This window comes from Grus americana, chromosome 3, assembly GCF_028858705.1.
Source record: "Grus americana isolate bGruAme1 chromosome 3, bGruAme1.mat, whole genome shotgun sequence".
In the NCBI taxonomy this organism is placed as follows: domain Eukaryota; kingdom Metazoa; phylum Chordata; class Aves; order Gruiformes; family Gruidae; genus Grus; species Grus americana.
The window spans coordinates 34,950,175-34,972,260 of NC_072854.1; the positions used below are offsets into that span (position 1 = coordinate 34,950,175).

Below are 22,086 nucleotides of genomic sequence, written 5' to 3' on the forward strand. Positions count from 1 at the left end.
TCTATAATCGACAAACATGAGCAGATTCAGAGTGCAATTCATCTCACCCCCCTAAGATGCTAACTGCAAAACAGAAGAAGCTGTGATCTGTAGATGCCTATCTGTTGCTCTCCCTAGCCATAAAAGGACCCAACATGATGACCTTAGACTAGATACTTAGTTGTTAGATGACTTAAATCAAATAAGAAATACCCAGACCCTAGAATTTACTATCACCAGGTGTAAAGGCATAATCTGTTCCTTAGTTAGGGTGATTTCCCCCTTTAAATGCTTAAATTAGCACCTCCTTGCCTTCTGTGTCAAATTTTTGTTTCCTGTTGTCTTCTAGCCTTTACAGAATTCTGTCTCTGGCTCATTGCTTCCTTTCCATTCTCCCCCTTAACCTTTCATTTAACCTCTCTTTGCGACACCAGAAAACAGGGAAGAGAGACAAAAAAAACCCACTGCACAATTCAGCACTAAATAGAAAGAATTTTCCCACAAAAATTGACAAGAAATTGCACAGGCATTGGAGATGCTGGTTGGAGGCTGAAGGCATAATTCACATTCATTGCAAATGATAAAGCTATTGTTATTTACATTTTGAATTTTTCCAAAAGAGATGGGAGATAATTATTCCTCTGTAGCCAATTCTGGTGAAGCTTTGGCTGAAATACTCTGTCCAGCTTTGAGCATGACATTTAAGATGCAAAGAAACCGAAGCCAGTAGAGAGTATAGTGATAATGATAAGAGGTTTGGAAAACATGATCAACAGGAGGTTGAAGGAAATGGGTTTGTTTAGTCTAGAAAAGAGAAGACAGAAAGAGGAAATGACAACAGGCTTCAGATATGAAGGCTTGTTACAGGGAACAGTGATCAATTGCTTTCCTGGCTAAGTAGGTAAATGTAAAGAAGATAGTAGCTTCATTAGCCTGAAGAAACACTTAGGTATGATGTGAGGAAAAGCTTGCCAACTATTAGGGTAGTTAAGCACTAAAGCAGATTATCCAACAGGGAGACTGTAGAGATTTTTATGAATAGATTAGCCAAACATCTTTAGAAGCCATCTAGAATGCTGATTCCTTCAGATCATAAAGGTAAAGAGGACCACTTGTGGTTTACACGCCAGTGATTTCCATAAGGAAGTACAACATCTCCTTACTCATAGAGCAGGACTCCAGGTGGTTCATGCACTGAAATGCAAAACTGCTGGGTGCAGGGATGGAAATAGATGATTAGTCCACGTAAGCCACATTTGCAAATCTGAACAGGGAAGGCAACATTTCTGAGCTCAAAAGGCAATGAAGGAGTCAGTTCAGACCCAGCTCCAGCAAGAGCGGTTACTTTAAATGGAAATCCATTAGTTTATACTGGGTAAAACATAACACTCAAAAATCCAGGCCCATTATATCAAAAGCACCAGAATATAGCACACTTCATAATGATCCCTGGGGTCCACATAGCAAGGAGAAGAAAAAAGTAACTAAAAGTCAGGTCTATGAAATGATATGCATAAGGAATTACTTGAAAGCCTTGGGAAGCCACATCCTTCCCCAGAGAGAAGGCTAGAGAAACAAAAAGTCTGGCCCAGAGAGTCTGAATTCTTTAAATAGTTTTGAGTTTTTTCCAAACACATGGAATACATTTCTGAGTCCATAATTGATGAGTAAAGGATTCCCAGATAATTGAAGCACCATTTATAATTGCATTGCTTAACACATGGAAATGAAACAGCTAGGTACCATGAATCGCTTACCAGAGTGCTGTATGACCGTCGCTGCTTTCCTCACCTCATCCTGAGACCGACCATCTGTGACAACAACAAGTACCTTGGGAACGCCTCGCCTCATGCCACTCTCCCAAGTCAAAACCTTTTCTTTGATAAATGTTAGAGCTTTGCCTGCAAAATGCACAATGAACAAGGAGTCAGCCATACTATCCACAAGAGAAGAAATCCCTTACTTTATTTTGAAAGAGCAACAGCCACACAACTAAAACAGAAGAACATAAACCCCTAATTCTTCAGCCATTTAATATTAGGATAATGAGGCAGTTTCTGCAAACATTTTATCTTAAAGAAAGACAATTACTGCTCAGAATTACCTGTCCTTGTGTTTCCTCCTCTGTACTGAATATTTTGAAGAGCTCCCAAGGCCTGGGCCTTGTCATCAAATGTATTCAGTTTAAATTCAGATTTTGCCTCATCACTGTACTGCACAAATGAAACCTGAAATGGAATATATCACAGTGTTCAGTCTCATACTTCCACGTTCAGACCAACTCTCTCCATGGAAATATGTATTGTCGTATATTAGCAAGCATTAAATAATTGAAAAATCTTTTTCATATGTGTATGATTATGCACACACATACATATTTACATACACAGATATCATCACAGCAATGTGCACAGAACACTTTTTTTCTTTCTTTTGTGTGTACGAAATGTGATGTGACTTTAAATATGTATGATTAAACTACTGCTGTTACTCTGATGCTGTATATATAGTGCCTATTCTCTGCTTCTGAGCAGGTTTACAGTATCTAAAAAACCTCTTCCAGATTCTTTTTTAGAAAATACAAAAAGAAATTAGGAGTTGTCAATAAAGTTGGATATACACAAAATTGTGTATTCTCTTGTCTTAAATTCTGGAATACAATCACTGAATGTTTATTCTGGAATCATCTTTAACTGTAAGTATTTTATATATATTTATTTTTGCTCCTTTTACATATTTGGTAAAATTGCAATATTATAGTATATTAATTTGATGCTGAATAGCCATCTCTCTGAATATTAAATTATTAATATCTACTTCAAAACCTGAAATTCTGGCAACTACTTCAAGAGGTATGTGACTTAAATATTTTATGAAACATTAGCAGTTACATGTCTGTCACCTGTATCAGGGCTTCTCTATATCTACACCGGGGACCCATAGTAATTCACAGGAAGAAAATATTTAAAACCAAAAAACAAATGGAAAGGAAAGCTATCCCACACAGATTAGAGATAAGAAGGATGAAGAATGTCTGAGGCAAAGCAAAGGATGAGGGGTATCTTTTCCTTAAAAATATGTCTAGAGAGTTAAAGAAAGGGAATCAAAGACCAAAAAATATGCCTAGAAGATGAAAGGCAGTTCACAAGCAATGTAAATAGTTTTTATAGTTACTGGGGAAAATCACTCCTCCACAAAAAAAAAAAAAAAAAAAGAAACCAAACAAACACCACCTTAAAGCCTTCTAATCAAGGGAAATGCATTGCACCTGAAGGTCATTGCAGTGCTCCAGAAATACCTGTTAAGAAACAATCTCATGTCTCATGACAATCACTTCATCTAGTGAAAGAGAAATGGTTACGCGAAGCTCATCCAGCTTCCCATAGAATCACAGAATGGTTTGGGTTGGAAGGGACCTTAAAGATCATCTAGTTCCAACCCCCCTGCCATGGGCAGGGACACCCTCCACTAGACCACGTTGCCTAAAGCCCCATCCAACCTGGACTTAAACTCTTCCAGGGAGGGGGCATCCACAACTTCTCTGGGCAACCTGTTCCAGTGCCTCACCACTCTAACAGTAAAGAATTTCTTCCTAATATCTAATTTAAATCTACTCTCTTTTAGCTTAAACCCATTACCCCTTGTCCTATCACTACATGCCCTTGTAAAGAGCCCCTCTCCAGCTTTCCATAAGCAGAAAAAATCCAACAATGGTGCAAAGTTTACAGTAAGAAGCCTGACAGGAAATGTCTTTGACATAACCATGATCAGTCCAGAAATCCTGGAAGTCTATTCCTCCTTAGCTATTACTGTTTACTCTTTAAATATGCATTAATTCATTAAGAAGACTAACTTTTCACCTTTTCATACTTTCACTACGCCTGCTGTAGAGTGGACTCATGTTATCTATAGGATGGGATGAAAAGACCTCTGGAAATGGCACTCTCAAAGGATTCTGCCTACTTACTGCAGTTGTGGGATTCAAGGCAGCTCAACCAGACAAGGCTAATGTAAGCCAGCTGGACTCTTTACATGCACAAGACTCCTTTCTTGCACTGAGATATTAAAATGTAGCCCTCACTCAACTGTCAGACTGTTCCCAGAAGAGATTTCTGATATGGCACAGGAAAAAAACCTAGTGTATAACAACTAGGCAGTGTGCCAGTTGTTAGTGCCTTATACAAAGAAACAAAAATATAAAAATTAACCATGCATTGACCATACATCACCCCAATTTCTCTGCCTGGAGGACTCCCACACACTACAACTTTTGTCTTTCGGAACAGTAACCTCTTTGTATTTACAGAACACCTGATATATTTCAAATATAATTATACATGCACACATGTACAGATGCATTATACAACAATCTAATACAAAAAACTGAAAGCATTCTGAAAAAAAGGAAAAATCAGATGTAATGTTAGTAATTCAGCTTCATTTTCAGTTTCCCTCCAAAATGTACTCAATGGAAATAGCAAACCTACCTGGATTCCAGCAGGATTAATCAAGTCAAAGGCTCCTACTGTATTAAAAACAAATTTCACTACTTTGTTGAAGTTATCATCACCAATACTCCAGGAAGCATCAGTCAAGAATACTATGTCTGCTTTGGCACCTCTGCATACTGAAAGACCAAGAAAAGGAACACTTAAACCACATCATTCATAGCATTGTAAAATAAACAGCAGTGCTTCAAAGTTTGAAAATTCCAGAATGACAAATATTCAGCAAACTTCTATTACCATGTAGTTAACCTGGCAGGTGGCTTAGGCTCAACACAAAACCATTTATTAAAAATTTTCAAAGAAAAGTGCAAGAACTGAGGAAAAGCTCAAGAATCAAATGCAAATCTTTTAAATGACATTTATTTTCTGAGCAGCTACCATAAAATATAAGTTGTCTGCTGAGAGGCAGGCTCACAGGCTTGCTACAGACCTATAGAATATTATGACTTTTTTTTCCCCAAATGTAGGCACCATGCTGTCCTAAACTAGGAAATTTTGGAGTTTAGTCAAGCTCAACAGCAAATGAATGGCATTAGGAAACTGGTCTCAAATTTCATTTCCCTACAATGCTGTGCTAGTTTTAAATGTATTTAATCTTATGAAAAATAGAATTAAACCCTGAAGCAGTGCAACAACTATGTAAAATACTGAATAAATCTACAAATAAACATACCATCCCGAGCTGGAGGGATTGTAGGGGGTGGAGGAGGTGTAGGTGGTGGAGTTGGTGCCTCTGTAGGTTTGAGAACTGAAATAAAATAATATTTTTTTTTACTCCATATAAATTATTTCATTCAAGTAAAAACCTTAGATTATATATTATATTACCACACAGAAAGATAGAAATCTTTTCTCAATAACTTAAAGTATAATTTGCAAGGAAAAATTTCTGGTGTCACAAGAATAATGAGATTATAGGTGCTGTTAAAACAAAGGTACATGATTTCATTGTAACAGGAATGCTTTTACATGGGTAACTCTGCACTCTGATAATGCATCCCAATTTTTCATCCAAGTGCTAGGAAACACCTGGTTTGAAGAAGAGCGTAAGAATTCTTCTTTCCCTTATAAAACCCAGTTGACATTACACTGAGAGAAAGAGGAAAGAATGTAACTTGAGGGATATTGAAAGTCGTTTAGGAGCAAGACAAATTCTACAGCTGAAACAAGACAAGTTCTATAGCCAACGCTTAAGGTTCACAGTGTCTATTACCTACCTGTACGCTCCCTCATAGAGACTGGAGGTCCTTCGAGGTTAGGGGTCTGAACAAAGACGGTAGCATTGTATTCTGTGTCTGGTGAGAGGCCAGTAAAACAATGGCTCGTTTCTGATCCACGTACTGTGATTTCCTGTCCTCTGGAACCTGTCAAAACAAAGCCCAGTGGAAATACAGTTAGAACCCACTATTTCCCTTTTAATACGTGTGCAAATAAGTGTATAAATTAGAGACCTCCTGTGAGGAGGTTGGAGCAGATGGGACAGCAGTCTTATTCTTGCCCCATAAAAGCTTATCTAAACCAAGATTATGTGGTGATTATGCACCCTGGAACATACTGGAGAGTAACTACATTCCAGTGCACATGTGAAATCCAGGTAACTAGTGGATTCCCACCAATGAAAGTTAACTTGGCAACAAGCAGCACTCCCTCTTTTCACCACTCTGGAAAACAGGTTATGTTCAGAGCTTTAAAGCTCAAGCAGATGCATCATGGCTTCTGGGGAAGGCTTGCCACCACCTCAAATAAGTGGTGCTGTGACTGAAATAAGACGATTATGTTTCCAGAATATGCAAAAAATGGAATGCACTTACCATCAGCAGGGTTTAGCTTCAGTCTGTAGGAAGTTGCTGATCGATGAGCTGACCATCGGATACAGAAAGTATCCCAACCCACTTTGTAACTTGTTAGGTCAGTGACATTCAAGTATACTGTGAATGGAGAAAGAGGTAAATTGCTCTCTGGAAAATAGTATGCAATGGATGTTAAATGAAGCACATCAAAATGAAAATTATATTAGCAGTGCTGGTCCAGAACTTGATATTTTTAAATACTGACATTAGGAAAGAGCAGTTCTAGTCAAATCTCTTCATTTTCCATTACACTCTAGAGATCCCAGCCTAGGGGTTTGAAAGTTTGAAACCCTTCCCGTATTGGGTAACAGCCCGTTTTATGAGTTTTCACATGAAGTAAGCTGAGTTCATTATAAAATAAGAAACTTCCACAAATTGGAATCTGACTCATATATATGGCAGTATGAAAAGAATGTACTGAGTCAACAAAACTCAAGACACTTGATTCATCTTAACTGAAGAAATTTTTAAAAGTTTCTTAGCTGAGGCCATCAACAAAATCATCTCCTTCCAAAAAGCTGAACTTACAATCACTGGACATCCCTGTGAGATAAAGGCAGAGCAGTAAAAAGCCTAGACCTGCTTAGCATGGTTAGATTCTGTAGTACCCTGGAGACAGTCAAAGATTGACTCCAACTATAGCTGGATAAAATTTTAGAAGCAGACTAGAAAATTTTATATCATCAAATTGTTATTTAAAACTGTATTTCCATTACTGTTCCCAATCTTAGTGTTTTTAAGATCTGTAGCATGGACAGATGGTAAGGATCCTTCATGAGAGGATATTCAGACTTTCTAACAACCAGCCTTAAAAATCTTCTCTTAATCAACATTATCTCAGATAAGCATATGTATCTGTCATGACTACAACAAAATTATTTTGACTTACATGTAGTGCCTTGATCTGTCAAAGGTATGCTCATTCCAGAATCATACTGGGCATAAACATTCACATCATAAGTAGTACTGGGAGACAGATTATGCAAGGTGTAGGAAGTCACTTCTCCCACAAAAACCTCCATGGGCTCATTTGAACCTTGAATTGAAAGGAAGCATTGAGTACAGAAAGAGAGAAAGATTCATGATTAGGTGAGCTACAAAACTATCTGCCGTCTTTTACATGTCCTTACATGTTAAGTTCATTTTTTTGAAAGCTAAACATACTATTTTCTTAAATTTTAGTATATTAGACTGTTGCAAACAGAACATACCCATAACTTTACAAGCTATTGTGCAATGTTTGTGTTTAATTTAACTTATAGAAAGGTATGTATATTGTTTCACTGTCACATAAAACAAAGGTTCTGAAGGACATTAGTACCTAAATACCTGTCCAATACTCATCTCACATACACCAGTTCATATCCTCAGAAGGACGAGAGGTATTGTCCTGGTTTCAGCCAGGACAAAGAGAGGAAAACCAAGGACGTTTTCTAGTCACCGTATTAAATTTTAATTATACGATTCAATCTGTGTAATTGAATGTATGAAACACTGTATTTGATAATTGGTGCTTCGTACAAAATACTGATAAGAAGACTCAAGTTTCCATCAAAATCAGTAAACAAAGGAAACATATAAATCCTTTAATACAAACATTTCATGATACATATGATTTCTATTCTGACCTCCCATTAGCCACTCGCTGTTCTGAAAGTGGCATACTCAGAATGAACAGGTTTTCTTACCCACAGGTTTGTATACAATTTTATAGCCAAGAACTGGGGATGGTGAAGGATCCCAGGAAACTCTGAATCGTGTATACCATTCATCAGTTATATACATATTTTGAGGAGGAAGCAGGCCAACTAAAAAGAAAGAAAAACACTCTAATTAGACTAGTGTCTGGTTTTTAACCTCTGGAAACTTATATTGTAATTCTGTCAGGTAATAATCACCTCAAAGACATAATTAACATAATGAAACCTTAACAATGTAGGGGTGCTTAAGGAATATGTGTCTTAAATTTAAAAAACAGGGTAAAATATTAAAACTAATTACCAGTTCTGCCATTTCCAGTCAGTTGTCCACCATCTCCATCTTCGTACACAGCCACAACAGTAATTTTATATGGCGTATCTGATTGCAGTGGTTGTAGTATCACATTATTTCTTATCCCAGGAACTGTTGTCTAGAACACAAAAGAAACAGAGGTAAACAAACTCACAGCCCTGTAACCGATCAATAATGACAGTAACTAGAACTAAAAATTTGTTTTGACACTTGGCGCACTTTTTTATATCCACTGTAGATAGAGTCATTCAGCATATCTTAAAGGTCATAGCCTATGAACAATTACTAGCATTTGTTATTTTAAATTATAAAATACTGTGGTCAGAACAAAAAGATAAATCAAATTGACTTTTCATTCCCTACCCTCACATCAGAATGAGATGCCACAGTTCCTCACCAAGATTTCAGTATTGTTCCCTCATAGAAAGGAAAAAGTCATGATGATGTGTTTGGAGACAGAAAAAGAGAAGGAAAACCTCCTAAAACGGGGATGGAAGTCAAAGTCATTCACACTACTCATCAGTTTCATTTCTACCTTTTCATTATCCTCATCTTAGGATATCATTTTCTTGGGAAAAACAAGTTAGTCTGAGAAGGAAGCTCAGTAAAAATGTGCCTACTTATTCATCCCTCAATCTCCTCAACTTCCTGGTACAGCCATGCACCATTGCTCCCTTCTGATGAAAATGTGGGTATAACTCAAAAAGTAACACCACTCCATAAAGTGACCATAAAGAACTGAAACTACAGAAAGTAACTTGAGGTATCTATCTCATAGCATGTCCCAGTCAAAATTTTCCATTATTACTTAAAAAATTTCAGTTGTTTGAACTTGCTGTTTTTATGAAATGTCCAATATTTTCTGCAAAGAAGATACATGTGTTGAAAAATATGTGTGTCCTGATTAACAGGTCCAGTAGGGAATTTTCAAATAATGAATTTTCAGCATGCCCCGTGCAATAATATATAAGCAGTAATAGCATTTAAATAGTACTCTATACATGTTACATTTTGGCTGGTGGCAGTCAGCAGGAATTCTGACATTGACCTCTATAGGATCTGAGTTTGGCTTTGCTATAAATACTCAGAGAATTTTATAAGCATCAGATTAACTTGTGCTATCACTAAGCCGCAGGAAATTAAACACAAACACAATTCATACTGAACCTTACAAAAGCAAGTTAGATGCTGAATCAAAGCTACCATTGCTTTCTTATTAAACTCTGCCAGGTCTCTTCAATTTATAAAATGCAGACTTATGTTTATTCTGTATCTTAGCACATTGACTTCATAATGAATAGAGTATGAGGTAAGAGATGGCTATTCACTGTAGCACAATGTTCGAACTAAACGTCAGAGAGCAGGTTCTGCTCAGAATCTTCTGATTAATGTGTGACATATTTAACATTATTTTACACACAAGTTGGTTCATTCAACTGTATATATTCTGCGACTTTCTGGGAAAAAAGCCCCACAACAACAACAAAAACAACAACCAAAAAAAAAAAAAAGCCAAAAACTTGTTTCGAACAAACCATGGCTTCTCAGCATTGACAACGACCAAAGTACTCATAGAGCATGCAAAGTGTACTACATGTAAGACAGATGTCTTTATTTTTCTGTAGCCTAAAGAATCAACTGAGAATGTCTTGGTGGATTACAGAACTTACATATTCATCGATAGGATCTCCCACAGTGGGTGAGTAAATAATTCTGTACTGCTGGACTGGCCCATCAGCATGGTCCCATTGTACAGAAAGGCTGTTTGTGGTCTCATCGAACACTCTCACATTCCTTGGACCACTGCGAGGCACTAAAGAAAGAAAATACAGAAGGTTGTGTGGAGCATGATTCTTCCAGTCCAGTGTCACTCTCACTGATTCAAATGCTGCCCTGAAGCCAAAGCTAAGGACCCTCCCTGAAACCCCAAAATAAACATATACAGGTACATTTAGTCAATGATAATACAGCAGTGCCTGAAGGTCTTAAATAGAAATAGGGCCTTAACTGGAGGAACTGGAGCAGTATGGAAGGAAGAGACCATCAGAGGGACATGCAAAGTGAGCATCTACATCCATTCTGCTTCTCAGACTTTTGCAGACAAGTATAACTATAGCCTGTCACATCTGCAAGTTTTAGATGAATATGGGGATGTAATAGAGAAAGCATAGAAGCAGCAAAAGAGACATAACCTATTATTGCCATAGACAGTTTCTTTACACATTATTTCTAGAAATAATTTTAAAGAAGACCGTGTAAGCCAACCAAGAACCCACAAGCTAAGTTGTAACAAGGAGGTTTTGGTGTTTAGGCATCTCCGGCAAAAACCAAACATCTGGGGAGGTTGACATATATAATTATTATGTAAGACACAGAACGTGAAGCACATTTTTTTCTGTTGACAGCAAATTTTACCCATCTCAATATGCTATTTTTTTTCCCAAAAGACAAATTGCTATTTATCTGTAATCACATTTTAAAGAACAGCTTTTAAACTCTTAAACATTCAAATTAGGGTTATTTCACAAGTGAAAATTACTTTGGTGATTATGCATATACCACAACTGCCAGAGGACATAGCAAAAGCTCCCTTCCATGGAGGCCTGCAATTGCTTCAGCCATAATTCAGATGCATTGATCTCAGAGTTGCGCTGAATGGCTTACACTATTTGTGATTGCAACCAATTTTATAAATTCTTCACACACCAATTTTGACATATATTTCACAAAGCCTCTTACATGTTCTTCCCTGTGCTTGGCTTGGATTTCCTTCTCCATCTGCATACAGAGCTATAACATTTATTGAGTAAGCCGTGTCAGGAGTCAAGCGCTCCAGCATCACATCACGAGTGTTGCCTGGTACCACAATCTGAAACAGAAACAGAAGTCACCTATATAAAAAAAGCTTCAGTTATACCATGTCTTGTTAGAATGAACAATTTGAATGAAATATAGAAAAACTGGGAACATGACCATGCAGCACATTTTCCAAGAAAAATAATGCTAGTTTAAAATAACAAAATAATGTTGATAAAAATTCAAGAGCAAGTGCAAAAAAAATTATCAATACATAAGAGGCTTGTATTCTGCAAATGGAACTGTTATTTTTTACATTTTACATAAAAATAGTTCAGAAAAAAAAAGAAGAAACATTCAGAAACAGAAACCAAAAAAGTGAATTCTGTTATGGTTTGTTGACATATACAGGCCATTTTCTAACAGGTACTACTAGACAGGTTCCCATTCATGTGTGAAGTAATAAGTAGTTTCACTTTACAGATGCAAATTATTCATTAAAAATTCTTACACTTCCTTATATAAAAGCATATTCATCTGTACCTCTACAATATGGATGTACATTTTGTGTGAGTACATTCACAGGCTTAGCTCTAAAACTGCACCTATTTCTACACAAATCCAGGAACTCTTACTTCACATCTGGAGGGCAAATTTTTACCCATATCCAGGCTTCACTGCTCACAAAGACCTACTTAAACACTAATCATTTGCGGTAAACAGATGGTTTAGTGGTAAAATCACATAGATTTGGCATCTGGTTTCATAATTAAACATTTCCTAATAAATATTTGTTCCTTCTCTCTTTTTCAAAAAAAAAATTATTTTAACTCATCTTTACCTGCAATATGATAAAGGATACTCAATCCTCAATACTCAGTTTTAAATGGGAGAGTCTTATTTCTTATTTCTTTTATTTCACCAAATTAAGCATTTATTTACAATGGACTAAATTCCGGTAGACACAGTGTTTTCAGCAGGGACACTCCTGGGCAGACAGTTGGCCTGAGTTTTATTATTGTTCCGCGCTCATTACAGGAAGCAATATCCTCCACACACTTTTAAGGAATAGTACAAAAACTAAATTACTTACAGATTCTGATGGCCTTGGGCCAGACAGTGGAGAGTAATTAATTCGATATTGCTGTACTGGACCTGGAGCAGGTTCCCATCGGACATTCATGCTGTTTGGTGTGGGATTGTAAACTTGAATGTTTCTTGGTGTTCCTCTCTCCACTAGATCAAGGATAATTTAAGTTTTACAAAGTTGCTTATGTAAGTTCTAGTTCTACTTGAATTTATAGCAGTGCTCAAAGGAAGCTGAAAAGCACATCAGCCCAAGATAAACACATTACTTTTGTCACCCCAAAATCTACAAATTAAGAATCTCAGTTATTAGTCTTTACAAACATCCCTACCAGGCAGCAGAGTACATATGTTTATCCTGCAAACTAAAGGTATGATCATAACACTTTGTTACCCTGTTGTTGATCAAACAGGTATGAAAAGTAGCCACAAACTACACATTTTAGCTCATGCTGACATTAGAAGCTCCAACTCCCTGGAAAACTTTAAGTACATAGTATGGACATTAGCATGGATTAACACCAATATTTGCCATTTGTTCACCAGTATTGCTACTGGCACTACAATTAAAATTTTACTACGTGTGGAAGTAAACAGTAAGTTCGCTGCACAAGAGCTCAGTTTGCCTGAGATAAGTGGACTAAAAGCCTCCACCCAAATATGCAAACAAAATGGAATTAGTTACAGAGCTGCAACAATAACCAAGCATGTAAACAGAGTTTCTTACACTTAAGTTTTAGCTTTGGGGAAAATAAACTTCCACATTTGATGTAAAATTAATTTTAATGATCTGAGCCACTCATACAAAAAATCCTAACATTTTCTTGAAAAGGACTGTTTTACTTACAAGTTCTTCCAGTGTCAGAGACACGTCCACCATCCCCCTCTGGGAAAACTGGAACCACAGTTACAGTGTAAGGTGTGTTGGGTTCAAGAGTCCTCAGGATGACATAGTTTGTATTTCCTGGTACAGTGGTCTTCAAATTGGAAAAAAAAAAAAAAAAAAAAGGTAGGGGCATGATAGTTACATAAATATGCAAAACGTTTAAGCTTTTTTGTATCTCCCTTACTCCACTATCACATCTCTAGACTGGATGTGATAAAAACTTTACAAAAGGTGAAGCTTGAACTAACAAGGTTCATGGTATCTTCTGGAACTGTCTTTCAAGAAGGTTCTGTCTTGGATTTAACAAAATGCTGTTCTATACAATCCCTTACAGCTATCTTCACTTTTGGGTCCAGATCCTGTTCTACTAGTAACAGTAGCAAAATCTGCAGTGCTGTCTTTAATGACTATTTAGCAGCTCAGAGGTATTAAAAGGTCACTTTCTAAACTAAAAAAATAAACATTACATAACACTACAACATGCTAATGACAAGAAGTAATGAGAAGCTCCTGTTAGATAGTAAAACTCCACAGCATTTAAGAATATTTAGCATCAGTAGACCTTTAGATGCTATTGAAACAGTGGCAATTCACGTACTCCTCATTTCACAGGCACATCAAATTGCACAGATGTGGAAAAACACAAGTGAGAAAGAATAATATTTTCCCAGTCTACAACAAGGGTTTCCATTTTCAAGATTGTTTTAGCTCTTTAGCAATTAAGTAATACTGGGAAATTAGAATAAGGCACCTCTATGGATTTTGCTGCTTTCATAAATATCATCCTGGCCAACTGCCTACAGTCACATGACTTCTGAGCATGAGAAATGAGGTCTGTTGACTTTATAGCCTTTTGTACACCCTGAAGTCAGCATTACGTTTACACACACTGCCTGAAGAATAAACAAACAAAAAATTGTGTGTGGTATTAAATCCCTGTGCTAAGAACTAATCACTGAAGGTCTACTGTATAAAATCAAACATCTGTAATACATATGGGAGTAACTGACTTTCATGGAGGTGCTCTGCCTTTTCTCCAGGATAGCTATGAAAAGAAAAACAAGGACAAACAAGACCCACTTCACTCAACAGTATTTCTCTCACTAGCACCATGAGCTGCAATTTCTCTGAGACAGTTAGTGAGATCCACACAAAGTATTTACCATTTCTTCTGCACCTCCAGCTGTGGGTCGATAAAACACTTTATACTGGCGAGGATTTCCTTCTGCATGATCCCATCGAACATTAAGAGTACTGGTGGTTGGGTCATAAACTAGCAAGTTCTTCACAGTAGTGAGAGGTTCTGAAACAGATCAACGAGCTGTCAGAAATGAGGAACCACATTCTCTCACCTGTGCTGTAAGATCATGCCTATGTAATGTATCATTAGGAAATTTAAAAACCAACAGGTTTAATAGTTCAAGTTAAATGTCATTTGTCTTCATTACTCAGAACACATCAGTCCCATCCAACAGCACACAGAATGCTAAATATAGTAAGAAAAATTTCTGTCTGGACATTATTTTAGAATTAAATGATGAGTTAACCAAACACATTGCTATGTCTGACTTTCCATTGCAGACTCAAAAGTAAATTAAGTACAAATGAATTAACAAATTTATGAATAAATTTCTAGTTAAATAATTAATTAATTAAAAATAGTGAATTGTTTTTTATGCCTGAAGTGCCTCTGGTAGCAAATCACTCAGTGCTTCCTATAGCAGAACCAAAACAATACTATCAACATAAAATGGTAGAGTCTTAAAGTGCACACTGTAAAGGTAAGCCTCTGAACTGAAGGTGCTGACGGAAGATAGTAAACTTATACTTAACAGCACACATATAAGAGTCACATGCCTTCAGATGCTTTAAGGCATTTGCTAAATTGTGGCATAAGACAATTAAACAGATTAAAATGAGGAAGAAGTTCCATAGTAGCATTAGGGTTTCTCTCAGCATTAAAAGCTGGGCATCCAGTCTAAGGTAGTGGTCGAGGGTTTCTCTACAGCCAGTAGACTGACAGGCCTTCTTACTTTAGATACTTGAAACCCATCAAAGGACAAATGACAAATACAGATGGGATGAATTTCACCACAAGAAATTTTTCTCAGCTAATTTGAAAAGCAATACATCAATACTGTTTTGCACCTGATAAGAATATCTCAAGAAGTTACTTACTGGTTCTGCCTCGACCTGTCATTCGTCCTCCTTCACCATCTGTGTACATTGATGACACAGTAATAGCATATGGTGTGTCAGGCTGCAGCTTCTGTATCACCACACTGTTCTGCCGCCCTCCAACCATAGTCTGCAGTGAAATGAAAGAAAAAGATTAAAATCCCTTTTATGCTTACTGTTATAGTGAAGAATGTAAGCATTTGATGCAGAGTGGAAAACGCATCGATATATCACATGCTGCAATGCTCTTGTGACTGACACGGACAGTAGACATTGAACAATAATAATATTTAGTACATATTCATCTTAGCAAGTTTAGACAGAGTCCAGTGACACAAAGCCAGTATTCTTTAAGGCCTCCAAACTTGCTTATAACCACAATTATATATCAACTGCCGGTTCTGTGCCAGCACAGACCTCTTTCTCGACATTGCCTCTGACTATATCATATTGAAATCAATGACTGTCTTTTATTCATTTTGACAGACTTTGAATTGGGCTCTTTATGCTCCACTCTCAGGTAGAATGCAAGCATGGAATAAATTACAACACTCTGTAGATCTCTAATGTAGATTTGACACAATATCAACATTGTCTCTCCTTGATTTCAAAAATTTTACTGCATGATACTTCAGCTTCTAAAACATCTTTGTTAAGAGTCTGAAATTATTATACATCTTTGATTTCAATTTTTCTTTTATATATAATCCTGTGATCATAATCTCCACCACGGAAAAGATTTACAGTGCGCTGAGAGTAATAGATCTTCAGCATTTGTGAGTCATGAGCTTTTTGGGGTTTAATTGCGTAAAATTACACTTACTCAAGAGCATCCTTTGTACTTTTAAGACTATCTACATGTTTTCAAAGCCTATTCAGCTAATATGTTTGTCATAACACTTAAAAGCTTCTGATGATGAAGAACTGATAATAAGCAAGCATTTATACATCTTCACATTTCATAGAAGCAGATTATTTGCTGAAAACACTGAGCTGTGTGGTGCAGTTGACACGCTGGAGGGAAGGGATGCCATCCAGGGGGACCTTGGCAGGCTTGACAGGTGAGCCTACACAAACTGCATGAAGTTCAACAAGACCAAGTGCAAGGTCCTGCACATGGGTCAGGGCAATCCCAAGCACAAATACAGACTGGGCGGAGAATGGATTGAGAGCAACCCTCAGGAGAAGGACTTGGGGGTGTTGATTGATGAAAAGCTCAACGTGACTTGGGAATGTGCACTCACAGCCCAGAAAGCCAGTTGTATCCTGGGCTGCATCAAAAGAGGCATGACCAGCAGGTCAAGGGAGGTGATTCTGCCCCTCTGCTCTACTCTGCTCTGCTCTCGTGAGACCCCATCTGGAGTACTGCGTCCAGCTCTGGGGTCCCCAGTACAAGAAAGACATGGACCTATTGGAGTGAGTCCAGAGGAGGGCCATGAAGATGATCAGAGGGCTGGAGCACCTCTCCTATGAGGACAGGCTGAGACAGTTGGGGTTGGTCAGCCTGGAGAAGAGAAGGCTCCAGGGAGACCTTAGAGCAGCCTCCCAGTACCTGAAGGGGACCTACAGGAAAGCTGGAGAGGGACTGTTTACAAGGACATGTAGTGACAGGACAAGGGGCAATGGCCTTAAACTGAAGGAGGGTAGATTTAGATTAGATATTAGGAAGAAATTTCTTCACTCTGAGAGTGGTGAGACACTGGAACAGGTTGCCCAGAGAGGTTGTGGCTGCCCCCTCCCTGGAAGTGTTTAAGTTCAGGCTGGATGGGGCTTTGGTCAACATGGTCTAGTGGAGGGTGTCCCTGCCCAAGGCAAGGGGGTTGGAACTAGATGATCTTTAAGGTCCCTTCCAATCCGAACCATTCTATGATTCTATGATTTTAATTTACAAGGTAACTTTTTATTTGTACTCAAGTGTACAAATCTTGGTTCAAAGCATGACTGCGAATTATTTGCAGATAGACATTAAAATGCCATGAACAGCATGAGTGTTCTGTGTGCTCTCCTCAAAAAGAGGTTTCCTCTCCAACTGCCACTGCTAGACACTATCCAGTTGTGAATAATTAAGTCTTTTAAGTCTATTCTTTGCACAAATTTCAACAGAATGCCCATAATTCTTTTTTTACTCCAGTACCAGCAATTAATTACAGATATTAATTAACCTTACTGCTGTTCCTTATCCTTCTAGTGATTTCTCACTAAACCTGCATTCAACAACTCAATTCATTCAACAGCTCAATTACCTCAACACAAATGCATGTTGTTCAGAAGACAGTAAAAATGGGTGCCTAAGTATCCAACTGATTCTAAAGTAAACATTCCTAGATATGCTTCTGAACATGTGTGATCTCCAATTAAATTACAGAAACAAGCTAAATGAGTGTGGTTTTCATCTGAGACTGTTCCTCTGAGTCATTTGGCAGTAACCGCAACAGCCTCCCACTGCAGAACAGGGCATTTTTAAGTAGCACACATTTCTGATAAACAGGCTGACTGAATTACCATTCCCAGGCTGTGTTGCGTAGGCTGCCAGTAGTCAACAGAGCTCTTGCTGACGACACAGGGAAAGCTGGCTGATCATGCAGTGCTGGCTCTCTCTATCATTACAGCTGCTCAATTATATTAAAAGACACTAAAATACCTTAAATACTTCCCTAGCATATGTTTCACATGAATTTGTTTTTGCAGCTGCCAGTTCTGGTCAGTTACTCTGTCCCTAGCGTGGTAACAGACAGTCTCAACTGTCCATAGTATGTTCCACAGCAAAGTCCCTCTCACAGCACATGAACCACACTATGAAAACAATGGAAAACTCCAGATTATTGAAGTAGTCATGGTAGTTCATATTATTGATACTTGTGATAAATATATATCTGTGACTTGTAGTCTCATGTGCTGATTGATTTGATCCTCAACACATTTTAACTTTATTCTAGTTTATATGTATAGATTATGTCATTATCAAGAAAACAGGCTGTATCCAAAGTTATTTTTCGCTCCATAAAGAGCATTCTGCCTTGGATTTGAAAGTGGAGAAAGAAGAAGGTGGGAATATATATGTATGCACTATAAATATAAATCTAAAAAGCAATTAATATATACACTGTTGTCCTTTGAAAATAAATTATTCTAATGGATTAAATTGCAAAGCCATCATTTAAGGTTGAATAACTATAGCACTTCAAAATTAGTTACCGACTGTTCAGGGCCATCCCCACTGATAGGCTGGTAAATGATCCTGTATCTCTGCACTCGACCACTGGCAGGATCCCACTTCACAGTCAAACTGTGTGAAGTTGCATTGTACACCTGCAGGTTTCGCGGGCCACTCTTTGGGGCTGAGAAACATAATGAAGAAAAGAATAAATATGTAATTCAAGCAAAAAGCAGGGACAAACACTTCATTCATACTTTTAGGGCTGTATGAACGCATGACCAAAAGCAGAATGTATTAAGTACAAGATAACATAAACTGTAATGTTTGTAAAATAATAAACATGTGGTAATCTAGTGTTTAGTATTCTTCCAAATGCACAATAATATTTATTAAATGATCTCAGCTTTTTAATGTCAACATTCTTCACAGTTTAGAAAAAGATAGCTATGAGTTTTCTTTAATACTATACCTGGAAATTCAGATTCTTACCTTGTGTGGTGATAGGTACCAAGGGTACTAGAAAAAAAGCAGAAAGAGTTTTCAGAGTTCTTGTACATGTATGCCTTCTGATTTAATAACTATGAATAACAACATGCAGAAACCCTTTATTTACTTACAAGTTCGTTCACTGCCAATGAGGTCATCACTTTCTGATTCATCAGGATAGATGGCAGTAACTGAGATGTCATATAATGTATCTGGATTCAAATTTTCAAAGACCAAACTGTTCTCATCCCCATTTAAGATAGTCTTGTAGAGAAATTTAAAAAAAGTTTAAAATAAATAAATAAATAAATAAATAAATAAATAAATAAATACCAAACCAAACCAACAAACAAACACAGAGTGGGATATTACTGAGTAACTTTTTACAGAGTAACATCACTACAAGTGGCTGTAACTATGTGTTCTCCACCTTCTCACTGAATTTCCATTGAGCACAACAGGAAGCTTATTTATTAATTACATTTCTGATTTTAAAAATAAACCCTCTGAGAGACTGCCTACAAAATCTTATGGTGACTATCTATTCTTACCTCCTGTTTTTCTGGTCTTCCATAGTGTCCCCAGGTTATTCTATATAGAGAGACATCTGGAGCTCCATGATCCCAAGTTCCTCTGAAACTATTTGTGGTTACATCTGTGATTCTGAGATTGACTGGTGCTGGCACAGGCTCTATTATGAGAAAAGAAAAAGTATTCCACAAAATATAACTACAAAATAAATACAGTTTAACCAAGGAATTACTCAAAGAATTTAGAAGATTATGCAGAAGATTCATCTCTCAGTTACCATGCTTCTAATGACTACAATAAAATGCTGTAGTATAACCCAGCTCACCTACACTAAGCAAATCATCCTTCATAAGGTCATCTCACCAGGTCATCACCTGATAAAAGAGATGTAGCTCCACTGACCTCAGTAGAGGTCACAAGTCACATGCCTACTCACAACTGAAGTCCTAGCTCTTACATTTTTGAGTTCGAAGGAGTGATTATGAGCTCCCACACACAGAGGACAAGCTCCTGTATGAGTTTCTCCCAGATCTTAAAATTCTTTATATAAGCCAAATAAGTCATGACTGAATTTCACCACTTATTTAGAAAGAATTCACAGTGGTTAAGGAGGCAAAATATTATAGCTAGTGGGAAAAAATGAGTAAATAGGTAAAACCAGAGAATTAAACTAAAAATAATTTATTTGCAGAGCTTTCCTATTCTTCCTCACACACACATTCACACAAAACCACAGATATAGAAGAAAGGCTAGCACAAAAGCAAGCAAAAAAATCTCACAAACATTTTTAAATACACCAAGCTTTTTTTCACATCAGAGTGGGGGACAGTGATAAGGTAAAGTTTCTCATTTCTATTATAGCTCTTCTGGTTAGCTGTCTTCTTAAATCATAAGCCTAGATAAGGATGAGGGCTTCCCTGATATCAGCTTTCTCCTTTCAGTCTGTCACCTCTCTTGTATAGAGATTGTCTCTTACCATTTGTGCAACACCATTTCCTTGCCTCTAGTTGTTGAGATTACTCAAATGCTGCCTTTATGATTCTCTAAAAGTACAGGCTAGTTCAGCATTCCATGGTACAAAAACTCTCTTGGATCAAAAGCAAGATCATGTCTCTCTAATCCTCTAGCATATGTCCCAGCGTCCTACTCACTTTCTGCATAGATTCCTTCATAGACTTGCTAAACCTTTCCTCTGCTCTCACATTTTCCTACTAATTCTACCCCTACACTCCTCCTTCAGCCTCTAAACACAAATAATTTTACTTCAGTTGCTGGCCTCTTGCTTCTCTGCAGACTGCAGGCTCAGTGTTTACTGCAGTAAGACACTGAACTCATCTAAGATTCCCAGGGATTATTATCTTGCAAATAATGCTACAAATACAAGTAAAATATTTCTCAGATTAAATTACATTTCCACCTAAACTCAGTAATATATTGCAACACACACAACTTAAATAGAACATAACGTAAAAATAACTAAAAGAAGCGTTATTAGGAAAACTTACGAGTGACAGCTTCTGCAGCTGTTGGTAGGGATTCCCCTTCATCGTACACAGCAACAACTTTTACATTATACAGTGTTTGAGAGGAAAGGTCAGAGAGAGTAGTGCTGGTTTTGAGTCTGTCGATTTCCACCTAGGAATAAAAATAGTGACTTAAGAACTGTAAATTATTCTATTCCTGACTGTGTTTGATTAAATGGCAGAAATTCCTGTACTGAAAAACAGAAAAGTATTCCGCTCTAAATATAGGCATTTACTCCTAAATTTACACCTGAATATTGAGTGCTAACTCCCTTGCAAAGTATATTGTCTCAGATACTAGAACTACTTATGGATCTTTCACTGCTTCATTCTTCTGGAAATGAGGATGCAGATTGCATCTCCAGAAAATTCTCATTCCCCTACAAAACCACATTTAGTCCTCCAAGACCTGATTCATACCTAACAATGAAATTATGGAAAGCTTGTACATAACTCAAAGACATCTCTAACAATGCTCACACTTGTTCTGACAGTGGGCAAAGGGTTTAATATACCTTTATTCCACAATCATGTCTTCCTAATTGTAAGCTGTCTTTAGAGCTTGGCAAGACAACACTTAGGCAGAGAGTAGAAATGGATATTTATTAAAGCACAGGAAAATTCTCCAGTCAGTTTGAGGATTCTTCCTCTCTGGAAGAATTCTCTTACCTCCTTTTCTGTGGTTGGGACTGTGGCATTGACAGGTTCGTATGCTTATTCAGTTTCCAAGAAATCAGTACACTTTCTTGACTGAATCGCCATGACTGATGTTCTTTATTCTCAATGGTGGCTTGTAATACTACTTTTACCATTATTTTAGTAACCTAGTTCCTCAAAATAAAACTGTCTTTAGTATTTTCAAAAATGTTTCTGTCATTTACCTCCTTCACATCCGCTTCATCAGCTATTTTGTATCTTAAGATGTATTTTCGAACTTTCCCTGGGGCAGGATCCCAGAGGACATTCATACTGCTGTGAGCAACATCCTGAATTGTTAAACCTCTGGGTCCAGGCAAAGGTACTGTAAAAACAATGACAGTAGTAAGTGAAAATGCTATTCACAGCAGAGGTATAGGTCTCTCACAGAAGGAA

General features: G+C 37.3%; 1 protein-coding gene across 6 annotated transcripts in view; it reads right to left on the reverse strand.

The window, feature by feature from the left end:
• COL12A1 (collagen type XII alpha 1 chain) overlaps positions 1-22,086 on the reverse strand; it is a 105,938-nt gene that overhangs the window by 34,317 nt on the left and 49,535 nt on the right. For all 6 annotated transcript variants that reach the window (XM_054819202.1, XM_054819205.1, XM_054819207.1 and 3 more), the window contains 21 exons: positions 21,876-22,015; positions 20,977-21,106; positions 19,491-19,630; positions 19,071-19,203; positions 18,943-18,969; positions 18,492-18,634; positions 15,297-15,426; positions 14,282-14,421; positions 13,080-13,209; positions 12,240-12,382; positions 11,090-11,219; positions 10,021-10,163; positions 8,339-8,468; positions 8,026-8,145; positions 7,227-7,373; positions 6,299-6,415; positions 5,705-5,851; positions 5,161-5,235; positions 4,467-4,606; positions 2,084-2,207; positions 1,737-1,880 (listed from right to left, as the gene is read on the reverse strand). In XM_054819202.1, the coding sequence (XP_054675177.1) occupies positions 1,737-1,880; positions 2,084-2,207; positions 4,467-4,606; positions 5,161-5,235; positions 5,705-5,851; positions 6,299-6,415; positions 7,227-7,373; positions 8,026-8,145; positions 8,339-8,468; positions 10,021-10,163; positions 11,090-11,219; positions 12,240-12,382; positions 13,080-13,209; positions 14,282-14,421; positions 15,297-15,426; positions 18,492-18,634; positions 18,943-18,969; positions 19,071-19,203; positions 19,491-19,630; positions 20,977-21,106; positions 21,876-22,015 (2,673 nt within the window). The remainder of the gene's footprint in view (positions 1-1,736; positions 1,881-2,083; positions 2,208-4,466; positions 4,607-5,160; positions 5,236-5,704; positions 5,852-6,298; positions 6,416-7,226; positions 7,374-8,025; positions 8,146-8,338; positions 8,469-10,020; positions 10,164-11,089; positions 11,220-12,239; positions 12,383-13,079; positions 13,210-14,281; positions 14,422-15,296; positions 15,427-18,491; positions 18,635-18,942; positions 18,970-19,070; positions 19,204-19,490; positions 19,631-20,976; positions 21,107-21,875; positions 22,016-22,086) is intronic.